The 17,786-nt window shown below is 42.8% G+C and overlaps 1 protein-coding gene across 5 annotated transcripts in view; it reads right to left on the reverse strand.

The window, feature by feature from the left end:
• The window catches only part of FTO (FTO alpha-ketoglutarate dependent dioxygenase), a 242,490-nt gene that overhangs the window by 95,259 nt on the left and 129,445 nt on the right, over positions 1–17,786 (reverse strand). The window contains exon 9 of one of the 5 annotated variants that reach the window (XM_033156871.1): positions 9,659–10,021. The exons of the other annotated variants lie outside the window; for them this stretch is intronic. Coding sequence (XP_033012762.1) covers positions 9,994–10,021 — 28 coding nt within the window. The 3' untranslated portion in view covers positions 9,659–9,993. Of the gene's footprint in view, positions 1–9,658; positions 10,022–17,786 lie in introns of those variants that run through there. 5 annotated transcript variants of the gene reach the window in all.

A 17,786-nucleotide genomic window follows, 5' to 3' on the forward strand; every position in this document is an offset into this window, starting at 1 on the left:
TCTCTGCTCTGCTTACTGGGTGACAGAAACAACAGCGAGAGTAGATTTTTAAGAAAGGAAAGCACTGTCGCATGTGTATGCAGCTTGAGGAGGCTTATTTCATCATGCTGGCTTGGACTGGCATCTACACTAAATAACAACACTATATTAAAACTCCGAACTCACAACTCCCAAGAAGCCTCAGAGTGACATTTAAAATAATCCAGTTATCACCATTCAGTACATGAGTAGAAAATGTCAGTGACAAACCCAGAGCACTCAGAAGTGCCAGGTAGCCATCGCCTTTGAAAATGAGCTTGCAGCATAATGTCAGCAGGGATCCATCCGCTACCCTAGGGCTACATTTTACCCTTAAGCGAGCTTGGCTATTTTTGCACAATTAGGGAATGTGCTCATACGGGACAAGTGGCTTCATCTGTATGAACAACCCCTCCTTTTCTAACAACAACAAAAGAAGTTTAAGCTTTGGATATGAAGAGGTCACCTGCTTTGATCCTCACGTGCTCCCGGTTCACTTCAAAGGAAGGACCGGTGGAATGGATCACATTTGCTCAGGTGAGTTGAAGCTGCTGCTTCGTTCTATCACTGAAATTATGCCATTTTAATTATTCTTATTGTTTATAAGGTGTTCTGCTGTCTATATTGGTACAAACTGCCTTGGTATCTTATGATCTGGCGGTATATAAATATTGTGATGAAACAAATAAGCAACGTTCATTGCTCAGGCCTGACACACCTTCACGGCCACAGTGGGATGGGCAAGGCAACACCACTAACAGAAAAGGCGGGGAAAATACCTTTTTTATCACTGACCCCACCCACCCACTACACAGTGCTTCTAACAGGCATCAGGATTATGAGCACCAAAAACCATCTCCCCTAGGGATAGTGAAGGTTCTGAGCATGCATGTGGAGGGATTTTGGGGTGCAGGAGGGTAAATAAGCTGAAACATAATCCTGATGGGAGAATTCCGCTGATCTGGATGGAGGGAGACAACTGGTTTCTGGAGGGGGCTACACACCCCCAGAAGAGACAAGTATACAATTTGGTAAGTGTGCAATATGCAGAGCTGCAGATAGCATTGGTGTCCACGACTACCTCAGTGATGCTTGTTCTGGTTACATCCTGACTACATTACTGTAATGTGGAGCTGCCTTTTCTTTACTTTTTTTTAACTGTATGGAAACTTCAGCTGGTACGGAGTGCATCAGCAAGGAGATTCATAGGAGCTAAGCCACCAGAGCATATTGCACTCATTCTACCCCACTGATACTGACTGCCTAGTTGTCTCCTGCTCCAATTTACAGTGCTGATATTGGCCTTCAAATGCCTAAATGGTTTGAGAGCACCTAAAGGGCCACTTGCACATTTATGAGCCTGCCTGAGCTCTACAATCGACCTCAGGGTCCCTACTCTGCTAGCAAAGACTCAGTGCATGGATCCCAAAATGGAGGACTGCACAAAGTATTTAATACTTACACTGTGTGGAAGAATTAAGATGAGAGGTTTAACTGAAATTTCCCATGAATTTTGGAGCATGAATGATATTTATAAGAGCATTTAATCTTAAACTGAAGGGTTGATGTGGTGGTGGTTGTTGTTGCACATGAAGCCACAATGTACAAAGTTTCCTGTGTCCAGCAAATCCATTCAAAGAACCAGAATAATTTATCCCTAAAATTGTGCAAGTCTCTGTCTCTCTGAATATATAGTGCAGAGGATCGATCTAGATCCCAAAAGATATATTGTTGAGACTGAAAGAACCTTTAGTCCAAGACAAAGGACAAAGGCTTTATTTTAATTAGCCAAATTTATCCTGGGGAAAAAGAACATCAGGTATATAACATAGAAGAGTCTTTTAATATAAAAAGGACAGATGGCAACATCACTCCTGGGACTTGCTTTGACTGCCCTAAGAAGAAGAAAAAGCCCATAGTTTTAAAAGGCTTTGAGAATTCCCAAAAGATTGTACGTCTAGATACAAGAAAGCTTGAACAGAACAGATCACAGTCCATTTCAGCAATGTTTTTTCTGCTCTTCAAGAAGTGGTCAATGAGTGCCATTTCATTAAAGCCTGAAACTTTTGGCATACCAGGATGATACCTGTCAGTGGAGGAAGGGGCTGACAATGCAGAAAGTTGGGGAGGGCATTGATGAAGGTCCACATTGGTGGATGCCCAGATGCATGCAGGCACCTGCCCATTAAGTATTTGTCTACAAACGTTTATGGAGAGGGTTTGTGTGCAAATCCACAGCATCCAGTCAAATGGGTAATACTTTTTTTTAAATAATATTTTTATTATTTTTTTACAATAACAAAGCATCGTATTAAAAAGAAAAACCATACATCAAAACCTTAAAATAATTATATATAAAATCCACATTTACTCCATAACCTGGGGCTACAAGAGTCCCCTGACTTCCCTCCACTTCCTCCCAATGGTTCCCTTGTTTTCTGTTATTCATACATGACCATCCATTTTATACGTCATTTTACATTCCAATTTTGTACTTGGTAATCCTTGAACATGTTAAAGCCATGTGTACATTTAATACACACGACTCTCAAGGTTGGTTTTCTTGTGCTAACTGGAATCATAATGCAAGGTTGCGTAATTCATAAACAATGGATAAAGAAACCCCAAATGCACACAAGAAAACACAGAAAGCTGCCTTATACCAAGTTAGACTATTGGTCCATCTACCTTAGTACTGTCAACATTGGCCGACAGCAGCTCTTCAGGGTGTCAGGCAAGGAACATTCCTTGTCTTTCCTGAAGATGCTGTGCATTGAACCTTGGACCTTCTGCCTGCAAAGCAGAGCTACAGAAAAACTCTTTCTAAAGTGTTGTTTTTTTAAATTAAAAAATAGATGAAGGTTTGAGAAAGTAAATGTTCAATGTGTTTTGCAACACACATCATTCAGACTCATGCTCTCAACTTCATGAGGTTAAGGTTAGAGGACGCTGAACAGATCTTCTGTATTCAAGAAGCTACCTAATGGGCCCATGGCTGAGCTGGGAGATACAGATCCAAGCTTCATAGGCTCAGGCACCACAGTGGCTCTCAGTCTGAAAGAACCTTTAGTCCAAGACAAAGGACAAAGGCTTTATTTTAATTAGCCAAATTTATCCTGGGGAAAAAGAACATCAGGTATATAACATAGAAGAGTCTTTTAATATAAAAGGACAGATGGCAACATCACTCCTGGGACTTGCTTTGACTGCCCTAAGAAGAAGAAAAAGCCCATAGTTTTAAAAGGCTTTGAGAATTCCCAAAAGATTGTACGTCTAGATACAAGAAAGCTTGAACAGAACAGATCACAGTCCATTTCAGCAATGTTTTTTCTGCTCTTCAAGAAGTGGTCAATGAGTGCCATTTCATTAAAGCCTGAAACTTTTGGCATACCAGGATGATACCTGTCAGTGGAGGAAGGGGCTGACAATGCAGAAAGTTGGGGAGGGCATTGATGAAGGTCCACATTGGTGGATGCCCAGATGCATGCAGGCACCTGCCCATTAAGTATTTGTCTACAAACGTTTATGGAGAGGGTTTGTGTGCAAATCCACAGCATCCAGTCAAATGGGTAATACTTTTTTTAAATAATATTTTTATTATTTTTTTACAATAACAAAGCATCGTATTAAAAAGAAAAACCATACATCAAAACCTTAAAATAATTATATATAAAATCCACATTTACTCCATAACCTGGGGCTACAAGAGTCCCCTGACTTCCCTCCACTTCCTCCCAATGGTTCCCTTGTTTTCTGTTATTCATACATGACCATCCATTTTATACGTCATTTACATTCCAATTTTGTACTTGGTAATCCTTGAACATGTTAAAGCCATGTGTACATTTAATACACACGACTCTCAAGGTTGGTTTTCTTGTGCTAACTGGAATCATAATGCAAGGTTGCGTAATTCATAAACAATGGATAAAGAAACCCCAAATGCACACAAGAAAACACAGAAAGCTGCCTTATACCAAGTTAGACTATTGGTCCATCTACCTTAGTACTGTCAACATTGGCCGACAGCAGCTCTTCAGGGTGTCAGGCAAGGAACATTCCTTGTCTTTCCTGAAGATGCTGTGCATTGAACCTTGGACCTTCTGCCTGCAAAGCAGAGCTACAGAAAAACTCTTTCTAAAGTGTTGTTTTTTTAAATTAAAAAATAGATGAAGGTTTGAGAAAGTAAATGTTCAATGTGTTTTGCAACACACATCATTCAGACTCATGCTCTCAACTTCATGAGGTTAAGGTTAGAGGACGCTGAACAGATCTTCTGTATTCAAGAAGCTACCTAATGGGCCCATGGCTGAGCTGGGAGATACAGATCCAAGCTTCATAGGCTCAGGCACCACAGTGGCTCTCAGTCTTTGCTCAGGGGCAGAGAATCTGGTCAGCATGATGGAGGGTCCAGGTACAATCCCCAGCATCTCCAGGTAGGGCTGAGAGAGAACCCAGTGTGAAATCCTAGAGAGCTGCTGTCAGTCAAAGGGGACTGAGTCAGGTGGACCAATGGTCTGACTCTGTGTAAAGGAATTTCCTATGCTCAAGTCCTTCACCCATCTCTAATGTAGTTTACAGTGCTCTATCCATGGCATTTTGTTTAGAATGCTGCGCTAACCCTAAATTATTAAATTGTCCACCCCCATCGCTAATTTTATATACACAGATTATAAAGTAAGGCGGCGCATACGCACCCATCAAGATATGATTTGCACCCTTTTCTAAATTAATCCAATTATTCAAATGTCAGTTAAAACTGTCAGAAAGCCAGTCCTTGGGCTGGACCAAAACTGTTAAAAATTAAAACTGTTTTACTTCGTTTAGTCTCTCTGCCTTCTTAATGTAAAACCCATAGTCTTGACAAAAAGATGTGGGATTTGACACCCAGTGCAACACAACCCTGCTTCTGTCATACATGCATAATTCACTTTGGAAATGTGTGCTCGCTTTTAAAATATTACTAAAATATACATGTAACATATGCTAATCTGGCCTCTTTGGTGTAGTGGTTAAGAGCGGCAGACTCGTAATCTGGGGAACCGGGTTCGTGTCTGCACTCCTCCACATGCAGCTGCTGGGTGACCTTGGGCTAGTCACACTTCTCTGAAGTCTCTCAGCCCCACTCACCTCACAGAGTGTTTGTTGTGGGGGAGGAAGGGAAAGGAGAATGTTAGCCGCTTTGAGACTCCTTCGGGTAGTAAAAAGCGGGATATCAAATCCAAACTCTTCTTCTTCTTCTTTGGCCCGCCGGCGAGAGCCAATAGGTTAGATGTAAACTTTGCCAAGTGCATATACTGTACATAAAGGGATTATAAATGAAAGGGAAGAGAGCGCTTGTCCCTAGCTCTCCGTCTTCAGCTCCGGCCAAACTGACAGCCCCAAATCCCTGCAACATCTAACATGCCCTTCCTGTGGCGAAGACAGCCTGTTCTCCGAGTCTTAATTACATCCCAGCTGACTGCCCAGCCTTGCCAGAACCATGCAACAAACGACGTACCTTCGCTGGCAATATGGTCTGCTAAACAGGCTCCCAGTCACACAGAAATAAAACTTTCAACAATGAGGAGGAAGAAGGGGACACACCAGAGAGGGAGGGAGGGAGGGAGGGAGAGGGAGAGGGCAGGCAGCTATCAAGAGGATGTGAGAGGAAAGAAGAAGGGGGCTGTTGTTGTTTTCTGGGGGAGAAGCTTTTTCCCAGAATCCTCCAGGACTGGCAAGTGGCAGAATGCAAGTCAAGAAGGCAATCCCTCGCTCGCTACGGAGGCCTCTTGCGCCAAGGACTGCTGTTCTTCAAGATGGGCCGCTGTTACGAAGACTCGGTAGATTAATGATTGTTAAGGAAGGCTAACCAACCCCACACTGCTTCGGCCATTATAATTACAGGAGAACAGCAGGCCACATTCTGCAATGGCAAATGGTATCATATGTTTCCCTGGCTGGTTTGCAAAAGAAGCTTCCTTTATGCAGGCACTTCAAGGTTTAAAGCTTTCCCTTTCCCTTCTCTTTTAAAGGAGAGGGAGACCTTAAAAAGAATAATATAATGAAAGGATTAGAGCAACACTTTATTCTTTCAAAAAACCTGCTTCCAGGCCAAGGTTTAATATTCGGGAGCTTTCTCGACAACTATTTAACCTCCACAATGGCCATGCTCCTAAATGTATTTAAAAGGCAGGACAACACACGTCCTCCCCAATTCTAGCCTCATTATGAAAGTGTTATATGAAAGGCATTGGGTAGTATCTAGTGCTCCTCCTACTCAGAGTAGACTCATTGAAGTTAATGGACATGAATAACCTCAGTTTATTCTACTCTGTGTAGAACTTTGTTTGATACAGTCCACTGATATTTTTTAGATGTCGCACTATTTGTGGATCTGTGAAACGAAGTGTCTTTAAACAAATAAAAATATAGCTCTGAAAGTCAAAGAGGGTTACTTGTCACTAAATTCACAGAGCCAGTGGCGCTGCAGAGATGTTTACAGTAATTTCTTGTATTGCATCCTTGTAAACCGGTTAGAGACTACTGTAGTTAAGCGGTGTACAAATTGTTTAAATAAAAAGAAATGATCTCTCTCCATGTCCTCCTCAGATCTGCTCCAGGTGGTTGAAAGAAACACCAGAACAGATTTATTTGGGGGGGGGATCCTTTGTGCAAGCAGAAATTATTGCACAAATGGAACAAGTCCTACTTTGGACACAAGCAAATTCTGAGTGGTTTAACAACAAACAACAACAACAACAACAACAGCTTATTATTTGTACCCTGCCCATCTGAATCAATTATTCTTCAATGGGAACTCTCAGAATTGTAGCTCTGTAAGGCGAAGAGTTTCTTAAAGAAATCAGTCCTGAGTGCTCACTGGAAGGGCAGATCCTGAAGTTGAGGCTCCAGTACTTTGGCCACCTCATGAGAAGAGAAGACTCCCTGGAAAAGACACTGATGTTGGGAAAGATGGAGGGCACAAGGAGAAGGGGACGACAGACGATAAGATGTTTGGACAGTGTTCTCGAAGCGACTGGCATGCAGGAGGCAGTGGAGGATAGGGGTGCCTGGCGTGCTCTGGTCCATGGGGTCACGAAGAGTCGGACACGACTAAACGACTCTGAACAACAACAACAACAAGGGGAAGAGTGGTCTCCTAACAACTCTCAGCACCCTTTACAAACTACTGCAGGGATGGCTCAGTTGGTAGAGCATGAGAGTCTTAATCTGAGGGTCATGGGTTCGAGCCCCACATTGAGCTAAAGATTCCTGCATTGCAGGGGGTTGGACTAGATGACCCTCATGGTCCCTTCCAATTCTATGAAGATACAGCTCCCATAATTCTTAGGGGGGAGCCATGGCTGCTGTTGCTGCTGATGATGATTATAGTTTTAAATCTTATCTTTATGTTTTTGTACCATTTTAAAAACTAACCTCTACCTGTTTTATAGTACTTTAGTAAATCACATTCAGATGCATGTGAAAGGCTATTCATAAATTAATCAACCCAATATATAAATATCACACTGAAAATTTGTGCTGTTAATGGAAGTTGGACTCAAGCTCCAGCCGGAGTTTCATGAGTCTCCTCAAAAGATGAAATGACAATAGCGCAAGGTGGGACCAGTTTATCTGCTCAGGAATGAGTACATATCTTTTCTGCAGGAGGGGGGATTTTAAAATGTCAGTTGTTCTACTGTTTGCCTTCTCTGGAGAACTCCAGGTTTCTTGGACTTGGGGATGGCGGAATCAAATACAGGAAGCTAATTCTGCATTTAGTTCGGATGTGTTATTGTTGGAGCCAACACACAGGAAAGTGAACTATTTCCCCTGTGGATTTTGGCAGGATATTGTTCCCGCATTGCGTTGGCAAGGAAATGTTTCCTCCTGGGCTGGACATCAGATGTGGCACCCCTAGTGGAGTTGCTGCTTGGCTTTTACGTGCCTAGCGAGAAAGTGAGGAATTGGAAGGAGGAAAAATGTGAGTAGTGTGGCAGAAGGACACCAGTCCCTGCCTGTGGATTGTCTGCAATAAGAGGGCCTTCAGGTTCTTTCATTGTCTTCTAGAATCTCGGAGCTCCTGTTATGCAAGACACAACAGCATTTGCTGTGAGACATGCCTTTTGGACATAGACAAATGTGACACCATGCAAATGGTTTGGGTCTGATAAATAGCACTTTGGATGGGGAATTTTAATTTTTAAAATACCAGAACTTAGGGACACAGGAAGCAGCCTTATACTGAGTCGGACCATTGGTCCAGCTTTCTCAGCACTGCCTGCACTGACAGTGGCTTTCCAGGGTTTCAGGTGGACACACAAACCCCCAGCCCTATCTAGAGATGTTGCAGGACTGAACCTGGGATATTCTGCTTGCAAAACAGATGCGGGCTTTCCCAATTACTTCTTGTCATTGGCTGCAATGGACAGGGAGATGGTCCAAGAAAAAAGAGAAAAGGGTGTTTATTCCACACACAGCCTAGTGTGTGTGTGTGTGTGTGTGTGTGTGCGTATGTGTGTGTGTGTGTGTGTGTGTGTGATTTTCTTGATTTACAAAGGAACTCAATGCTGTTGGAGGCACCATCTGGGGAGTCACCCAGGACTGTAGACTGAAACATGCTGCTGTCCTAAGCAGAAAAGCAAAGATGGGGAACCAGTGGACCTATAAATGTTGTTGGACTCCAACTCCTATCAGCCCCAGCTGCCACTGTCGGGGATGATGGGAGCTGGAGCCCAACGACACCATGAGGGCCACAAGTTCTCCATTCTTGCAATGAAGGGTTTCTAGGTACTGGAGTGACTCTGCCCACCCACGCTGGCCACGGGGTAGTCTCTGCTATTGTGGGTGGTAGTTTGCTTGGGCAAATCTGCCCTTCCTAGCTCTTGGTGTGTTTTGACTTCCTGACTTGATCCTTAGCCCTCAGGATCTTAGCTTACATTTTCATTATATATATATAAAAAGTAGAGATGTGACCAGAGAGCATAATTCCATTAAAGTGAATTTCAGTTTATCAAGAAAGTAAAGCAAAGCTTCTTGTGAAGGAAGTTACCACTGTGACTGGTAGAGCAGATATCAGGGGGGAGAAAAGTAGGATTTGCCAGCACAAGTGGCTAGTGGAGGTAGAACCAATGATAGGCAGAGGAACCAAATTCTGGTTTTGTCCCCATCTTCCTCCCTGCTGAATTCTAGAAGGGCAACACTAAGAGGACTAAAAAGGAGGAGGCTGGTTGTAAGTAAGAAGGTAGGTAGATGGGGACCAGCTGAGGACAGACAGAGTTGGTGGGGCAGTGTCACACATGCCCAAATACATCTGAAGGACCACAGGATCCCTGTCCCTGGTTCAGAAGTCATAGTAGTAGCTCTATTCATCCTCCATGAAGGAAATGTATCATGCTCTTACTGTATATTTGGAATGGGGGAAGGAGAGAAATATTCCATCACGGGTCTAATCATGCACAGAAGTACAATCTCAAAAGAAGCGTAAGATGGATACTGTGTTCAACAGGCACTCATAAATCAAACCGAAAAATGTTAATACCTGTTGCAATTTCCTCCAATTTATTATAGGAAATAACAAACATAGGAAGCGATTAGAATGAAGGTGGTGGGTGGGTGGGAAGGAGGGGAGGGAGGGAGGGAGGGAAGAGATGAGTTCAGGTGGTGCTGCATTAGTTCAACATCCAGGATCAAATGTCAGCGCACATTAACAAATTTTCATTCATTTTTATCCACAGCAATGGAGACACGCCGCAACCGGCTTTAATAGTTTGGAATGTCAGTCAGTTAAATGACTTTGTAAAGGCACTCGAGTGCAGGCAGACAGCGACAGTTTAATTAGGCAGTTTTGCTATAATTCTATCTGGGAGCTGAAGGCAGCAGACTAGGAACAAGTGTAAAACTCTGCTCAGTCCCAAGTAAGAAAAGCGGGGAAAGGGAGAGAGAAGATACTTTTGATGGCAGGTCCTTTCATTTACTCTGGCGTCAGGTTGGCTACAGGTGAACGGGAGCAATGTAACCGCTACAAGAAGAAGAAAGGTGAGGTTAAGAGACCAATCACTTGTCTTATATTGATTTCGGGACACTATGTCCCAGATATTTTTCCAAGATAGAATGACAGCTCTTGAGCCAGGCTTCGTGCTGGGAAGAGATGACATTGACGAGGGCAGTGGGGATCAGTGCTCAGCAGAGGTTGGTCCATTAGGGCCCCCACCAACCTCAGTCAGCCCCCACCTGCCTGCCTTCCTATTTATGAACAGTTCAGGGGTTGGCACTGCCTCCTCCTCCCCTTAAGCGTGAGTGTTGCCCTTGTAGAAGTCAGCAGGGCACATGGGCACAGGCTAGAATTGTTCCTTTCCCAGAGCTACAATTCCCAGAGTGGTTTTGGCAGGGAACTCTGGGAATTGTGGCTCTGGGAGGGGAATAGGGGTCTCCTAACAATTCCCAATACCCTTAAGAAACTACAATTCCAGGGTTCTTAGGAGGAAGCCAAGACTGTCTAAAGTGATATCATAGTGCTTTAAAGGCATGCTGTTGATGTCACCTAGCTGGTTCTGCCTATCATTGGGTCTGGCTCCACATACTGTTTGGTCTCCCTGCTTTCTGCTCTATCCATCCCAATGGGCACCAGACACCATTCACTGCATTTGTACTATTACACTTCATTTAATAAATAAATATATTACACTTGGGTTTAAAGGGGGGAAACATAGACGTGGAAGAAGCTAAAAATATTTACCATGCTAGGGAAAAAAAGTAAAGGGTTGGAAGCAGCACTTAATCAGCCTATTTGTTGTCACTGCCACAAATCCTGTGAGTTAAGAGGTCAGAATCAAGTGCAATTGGTCCTTAAAAAAAAAAAATCTCAGGTAACCCCACATCTCTGGTAATTGAACCCATTCTGCCCAGTCAGAGGTCCTGTCAACTCATATTCAGTGTCGGTCATTACTGAGAAATGTTTCGTGACATGTTACACTGAGAGGAGCATTGCAAAAGATTCCCCTGGCACCAGAGGTAGAAGACAATGGAAGCTCTTTTCAAGATTGCCGATGTTTGACTTCTCTCTTTTTAACTTGCTGGTGCTCTGATTAGCCGCCAAAGTATTTAGAACCTCGTAAATGGCAGAGGTTTTCTTTTTTAAAAAATACAAAAACGAAAATGCGAAAGCTCTAAAGGCACCAGCAGACAAACCACTCTAGTTTTACATATCTAACATAAAAGAACCTATTCTCTAGGACTTTCATCCTAGCTTTTTAATGGATGATTTGCGGGCATCTAACCAAATGAAAGACAAACAACCATTTAAAATAATGTAAAGCTTTGTCACAAAGAGTTTAAACCCTCATATACCTTTTAAACAAAATTCTAGTGGGATAAATACATGGCTAAATAAGATATGAGACAAAGTGCACCACTATTAACTTCACCCATTTTCGGGCACAGGTTTAGCCACCTCTTGGGATATTGCCACAAACTCAACATGAAGGGGTTTTTTTGATGTAGAGGTGGGAACTCTTCATTGACGTTTTGATACAGACACGGTTTTGAATCAAGATGGCAGACTGGCTTTTGCATGGCTGGAATGTAGCACACTGTGCAGAGGTAAGAGTGACACCCCTTGTCTGTCTACTTTTTGCCTCTGGCCCTGCCAACCAATGGCATGTGGCCCCCAAAGGTTTCCACATGAAGAAATGTGGCCCATTGACTGGAAAAGGCTCCTCTTCCTTAGAGTAGGAAAAACTGCAGTTTGGTGCACAAAAATAATCTGCATCTACCAATATTTCCACCCTTAGCTCTGCTTCCACAAGTGTCTCCCGATCAAAGCTAGAGAAATCTCAACAAGCCACTACCACCACAGCCCAAGGATCATAATTAATGGTATCAGGCCTTACAGCCTAGCAGGGGGGAAAATGTGTTGTAACAATTTTTCTAATGCTGAAATACCACACCGCCAAATGTTCCTGTCAAAGAGCGGTTTAATTACTTTGGCACCCACGCCACTTATAATCACCTGTCATTAGCAACAACGCTTGCATCTGTTTACACGTCTGTCAGAATCGGCAGCCCAGCTGAAGCCGACGGATGCAAGACATCGCTTGCTAGGACATGGCCCCAGATGGGCAAAGGTCAGCTTAAGGTTATCCATCCAACCCTCCACCCCCACTTGGCCCCGAGTGGATGCGAAGAACTTCTGAGAGGTATAGTAGCATACAAGGGGACACTGAAGCCGACTTCCTCTTAACAGAAGCGCAGGGGCTTATATTCAAGCTTAACACCCCTGCAACTGTTTTACTACCGAGATTAATGACTTTAAAGAGCACTGTCTGCTTGGGAGCTATGGGGCTCAAGCGTTCCTTAACATTATGTAGGGCTGAAATGTGTGGGCAGAGGTGTTATTCAGCCTCACAGTCATGTGGGAGCAGCCCTGGGAGGAAGAGAAATCACGTGGATATATGTGCATGAACCTGAAGAACCTCACTTACAAGAAACTACTCCTAATGTGAAAACTGCAGTGGTAGAGCCCCACAAGCTGGCTGTACCACCTCAGCTAATGAACATCTTTAACTATAACATACCATCTAATATTTTAGAGGAAATTATGCTTAGGGCATTCAATCAAACAGATGAAAGGGGGCCAACTCCAGGGCAATGTGGGAACCTGCTACTGCAACATCCCTCAAAGGTTTAAAGAGCTTTAAACAATTTTATTGTTTTATTCTCTCTGTAAACCGCTTTGAGGGTTTTAGTGTTTTTTTTTTTACAATCAAATAGTGTATAAATTTATGAAATACATAATATACAACCTCTGACAAAGGAGAGTCCACCTCTTTCTAATCCGGCCTGTTCCACCATCAAAGGGTTCTCCCATATGTTTAGTTTAAATCCTTTTTCTTGCCATTTAAACCCACAGGTTAAGGTGTTGGTGCTGTTATAGCGCCTTCTACACAATCATCTCAAGGCGATATACACAAAAAACAGCAAAAGAGCAGTTAAAAACACAAAGAGGTACATTTAAAAGAAAACTAAAGCCATTCAAAGCAGACTCTCGTGTTATATACCCAATCCATCTAGCTCGGAAAGCCTATCAGAATAAAAATGTCTTCAAATGTTTCCAGAAAGTGCAGATTGTGGGGACCTGTCATATCTTGGCAGGGAATGCTGTTCCACAGAACAGGGACAGTCACACTAAAAGCCCTGCTCCGAGTTACTGTGGCTTCTGAGATCTTTGGAACTTGCAGAAGAACTGGTCCTACGGTCCACAGGGATCTACGGGGTACATAAGGGATAAGGGATCTTGCTCTACAATCGAAGAAGAAGAAGAAGAAGAAGAAGAAGAAGAAGAAGAAGAAGAAGAGTCTGGATTTAATATCCCACTTTATCACTACCCTAAGGAGTCTCAAAGCGGCTAACGATCTCCCCCCCCCCCCAACAAACACTCTGTGAGGTGAGTGGGGCTGAGAGACTTCAAGATCACCTAAGATCATCCAGTAAGCTGCATGTGGAGGAGCGGAGGAAGCAAACCCAGTTCACCAGGTTATGAGTCTACTGCTCTTAACCACTACACCACGCTATGTGACAGCCCCTCAGATATTTGGCTCTTAATCTCCAGGTTAAACTCACTTAACTCCTCCAACCTATTTCAAACATAAGAAGAGCCCTGCTGGAACCATTGAGTTCATCACCCTGTTCTCATCGTGGTGAACCAGATGCTCATGGGAAGCCTTGCAAGCAGAACCTGAGCACTACAGCACTTTCCCCACTTGCAGTTCCCAGCAACTGGGACTCAGAAGCTTATTGCCTCTCCTCACAGGACTTGGTATCCTAGCCTCTTATCATTTTCAACACAAACTTTACCTCCACAGTTCGCATCGTGATATGCTCACGGAGATACATCTCTGGTTTTCATTTGGTGGAATTATGTATCATTATCAAGGGCCAAGATGTCTCACCCTAACAGTCTGCCTAAGCTCCCTGCTACTTGCTTCAAATTTGTCCACAGTTGTGGCTGTTCTCGGAGTTAAGAATAACTCATCTTCTTAATCGGTTGCAATACATCCTCAAAGCCAGCTCTTTTATTTGCTTAAATTAAGTGCTCACTGGGAATCCCTTAATGATGGGCCTAGGCTTTCAAGGAATGGAAATACCAGCATGCTTACATTACATCTTGCATTATAGAAACGTCTGCAATTGTTAAAAGAAACATGTGGCAAACCTTTGATGCTAAATTTGAAATGAATTTTCTGCCCCTGTTACTCACCTGAAACGGAGCCAAGATATCTCTTGCTTTGCATTATAGTGAAATCCAAACTGGTCTCAATGACTATAAATGGTTAGTGTTTGTCTTGGCTCCTACCTGTATCAGATTCAGACTAAGGAATCTTAGCAAAGAAATTACATGGGATAAATGGATATTTCTAAATTACAACCAGCAATTCCAGGGCCCTGGTATATCGGTTTTCTGTTTCATCTAATCCTGCTGGAGAGAAAATTGTGTGGATCTGACAACAAAGGATCGAAAAGCATTTGCTTTCATGGGCCAAACGCTCCTTGTTTTGATTATATTGGAGATTTTAAAACAAAATAAAGATCAAGATCAGTTACAGCTTACTAACGAATCAAACGGTTGTAGGTTGAAACAGTGGGAATCTTGGAAAAAGTTTAAAATTAGGCATCATGGCACTCTCTCAAGGCCAAACTATAAATTGTAAGGACCAAGGGGCTGCCAAGTGAACACACAGTCCTCCTGTCAAATTCCCCCGCTTCAAATGTATTGTGCAATTTACACTTTGTGTTCCAAATTACACATAACTAGTTGTTTGTTTGTTTGTTTGTTTGTTTATAACTCATTATCACTGAGTGTTTGGCCACCCATCAGTGGCAGCCAGTGGGGTGGGGCACAGTGTTAACCCATCATTTCTTTGTCTTTATCACAGGGAAATGGACAATGTCAGCATCAAAACCCCTGGGGACATACTATCCTCCAGGAGTTGAGTCTAGGGATTCATAGCTAGAGTGGGAATTGTCCCCCAGGGCCAACCCCAGAATTACTTTTGCATGAAGAGCTTGTGATGCCAGGGTCCCTCCGGCTCTTAGGATATCACCATGTTCTCTTCCAGATGAGAGGGTCCAGCTCAGACAACAGTTTCTATCAGAGTCAATGACTTGCTAGAGCAAGTGAGCTCCTTTAAATGGTTGAAGATCCTCCCACGCAAATGCAGAGCTAGCTAGAAACAGAGACACAGCTTCTTCCATTTCAGGCTCAGTCCGAGGGCTCCTGCTGCTGAAGCAAATCTGAGCTCTGCCCTCATGAGGTCTCATCAACCTGAGCCCTGGATGAAACTATCTAGGGCAGGGTTAGCCAATGTGGTTCCCTCCAGATCATCCCTGGCTATTGCTTGTGCTAGTTGGAGCTGTTGGGCAGCTGTAGGCCACAACATTTGGAGGGAACCTACCATTGGGTATTCTCACCTCGCCTCTGCTGAAGTTCAGCGCTCACAACATGAATCAATCAGTGTCCATTCATACAAATGGCATCTTGTGTGTGCACCATTGTCATCACACACACACATACACCCAGGACTGCAAACTTCATCATCTTACAATGACAGGGATAAATCCTGCACCCAGGTTACCCGTCAAAATTGTGGCATGGACTATACATATAATGAAAACAATAATAAGGCACTGAATTGCTGAACAAATGCAAAGGATGTGCCAAAGGCACTCAATGCCTCGGACGCCATTTGGTCTAGGGCTGGCCCTGGTGCTATAAACATGGCCATAAGAATAAAAAGCACTAAACACAACAATGACTTGGGAATGTTAGAAAATCATGCTGGAAAACTGCCTAGATTTCTCTGTTCAACAGAACTGTTATTTTATCACGGTCATAAAAAGCATTTTTTTTCCTTTAGGAAAAGAAGAACAATTTAAATGAGCTGTGATTAAAATAATGAACCCCGGAGCCGAAGCATTTTAGATAAAAAGATACATTTGGTGTTAGGAGAGATAAATTACTTATGGAAGCTAAGTGAACGTCTCTGCAGCAAATGCACTGCCACATGACGGTGCAGGGGTGGGGGACAACATAAAGAAGTTTCCACTTGCATCATTAGCTTTCGCTATAATAAACGAGGCACTCCATGTGATGTATAATACAGAAAAGAAAACACAGCTGCTTTGCTTCGGCAGGGGAAGTGCATAGGTGTGATGCACCTGAGTCTTCGCACACTTAATAAGACCTCTATAGTGAGGCTGGCGAGCTCATAGCATCTACTGCTGAAAACCATTATCTATGGATAATTAACTATGTCAGGACACTGAGGTCCTAACATGAGGCCCTCATAATTCCCCACTAAGGGAGAGACAGTATAACATTATTGTAATATATTACTAATTTTTAACAATAAGGCTGTATCATTGTTGTCTTATTCGGGGGGGGGGCGCACTACAAAACGGCCCAGGTTTTAAATGAACGCTGCTTTGCTTCTACGGTTTGAAATTCTGCTACCTCCTCTTCTCTGCCTGCTTTTATTTTTAGTATAGGGATTTATACCACCTTTCAAAGAGATTCCCAGGACAGCATACAATACATATCTTGCTGTACATTTTTTATGTCAATTCAGAAAAGGTTATTCAATTATAGTAACTGTCCTGTAATACAATTGTTTTGATTTTTAATTATTTTGGTGTCCCCCCATTTTTGTGCCGTATTACTTCAAAGCATTGTGAAGACATTTCATTTATCACCAATCAATTATCTGCCTTCATTCCTTCTCTCAATTTGACAATGTTTTGTCAATTTAATCATAAATACCATCTTCCAAGCACTTAACAGCCCGTCTGTTAAAGGGGGTGCTTTGTATCCAACTAAGCAGTATCGGAATAGACTTGCTAAAAATCAGTGGGCATCACTAAAGTCACTTTATTTAAATGGGTCTACTCTGAGTACAATTTACTTGGATACACCACATTGGGTTTACTGAACCCATATTGATGACTCTATGTACCTCCTTTTGATTGCTAATGACAATCAGACATTAAACAAATACTAAACATTAAGCAAACACGGAAAAGGAAAAGTGTGCAATTTTGTTACAGTGGTACCCCGCTAGACGAATGCCTCGCAAGACGAAAAACTCGCTAGACGAAGGCATTCGTCTAGCGGAAGGCTGCCCCGCAAGACGAAAAAGTCTATGGGGCTGCCTCGCAAGACGAAAAATTTTCGTCTTTTTTTTCCCGTTTTGCGGAGCTGTCATTGCCGCTCCGCAAGACGAAAAACCCGCTAGACGAAAATTTTCGCAGAACGAATTATTTTCGTCTAGCGGGGCACCACTGTACTTTGTATATGTGTGCTCTATTATTAAATACCATGATTGTTTAGATTTGTTATATTTGTAAAGTTTCTTATATTTATAAAACACTCATGGTCCTAAAAATTATATTTCCCTCCATTCACATAACAGTAAATCATCAGTTCACATTTATAGATGTTGACTTTGCAATCCACTTTATCCTCTCAAAGCATCTCCCTCTTTTTTGGAGGAAGGGAATGTTGGGGGAAATTTAATAAAATAAAATAAATATTTTAATCACTCAATAAAAAGGCTTTTTGACACGTGGAGACAAAAGCTTGAGGACATTTATTAAGAAGACTGCCTACCGTGTTGGGCTTTGTGCTACTTCATAATTAAATCGCACCTGAGCATAAGCCATCTGTGAGTGTGCATTCAGTCTCTGAGAAAGCAAGAAAATCTCCTCCACCCCGTACAAAAATGACAACACAT

This window comes from Lacerta agilis, chromosome 8 (genome assembly GCF_009819535.1).
Source record: "Lacerta agilis isolate rLacAgi1 chromosome 8, rLacAgi1.pri, whole genome shotgun sequence".
Taxonomy (NCBI): Eukaryota; Metazoa; Chordata; class Lepidosauria; order Squamata; family Lacertidae; genus Lacerta; species Lacerta agilis.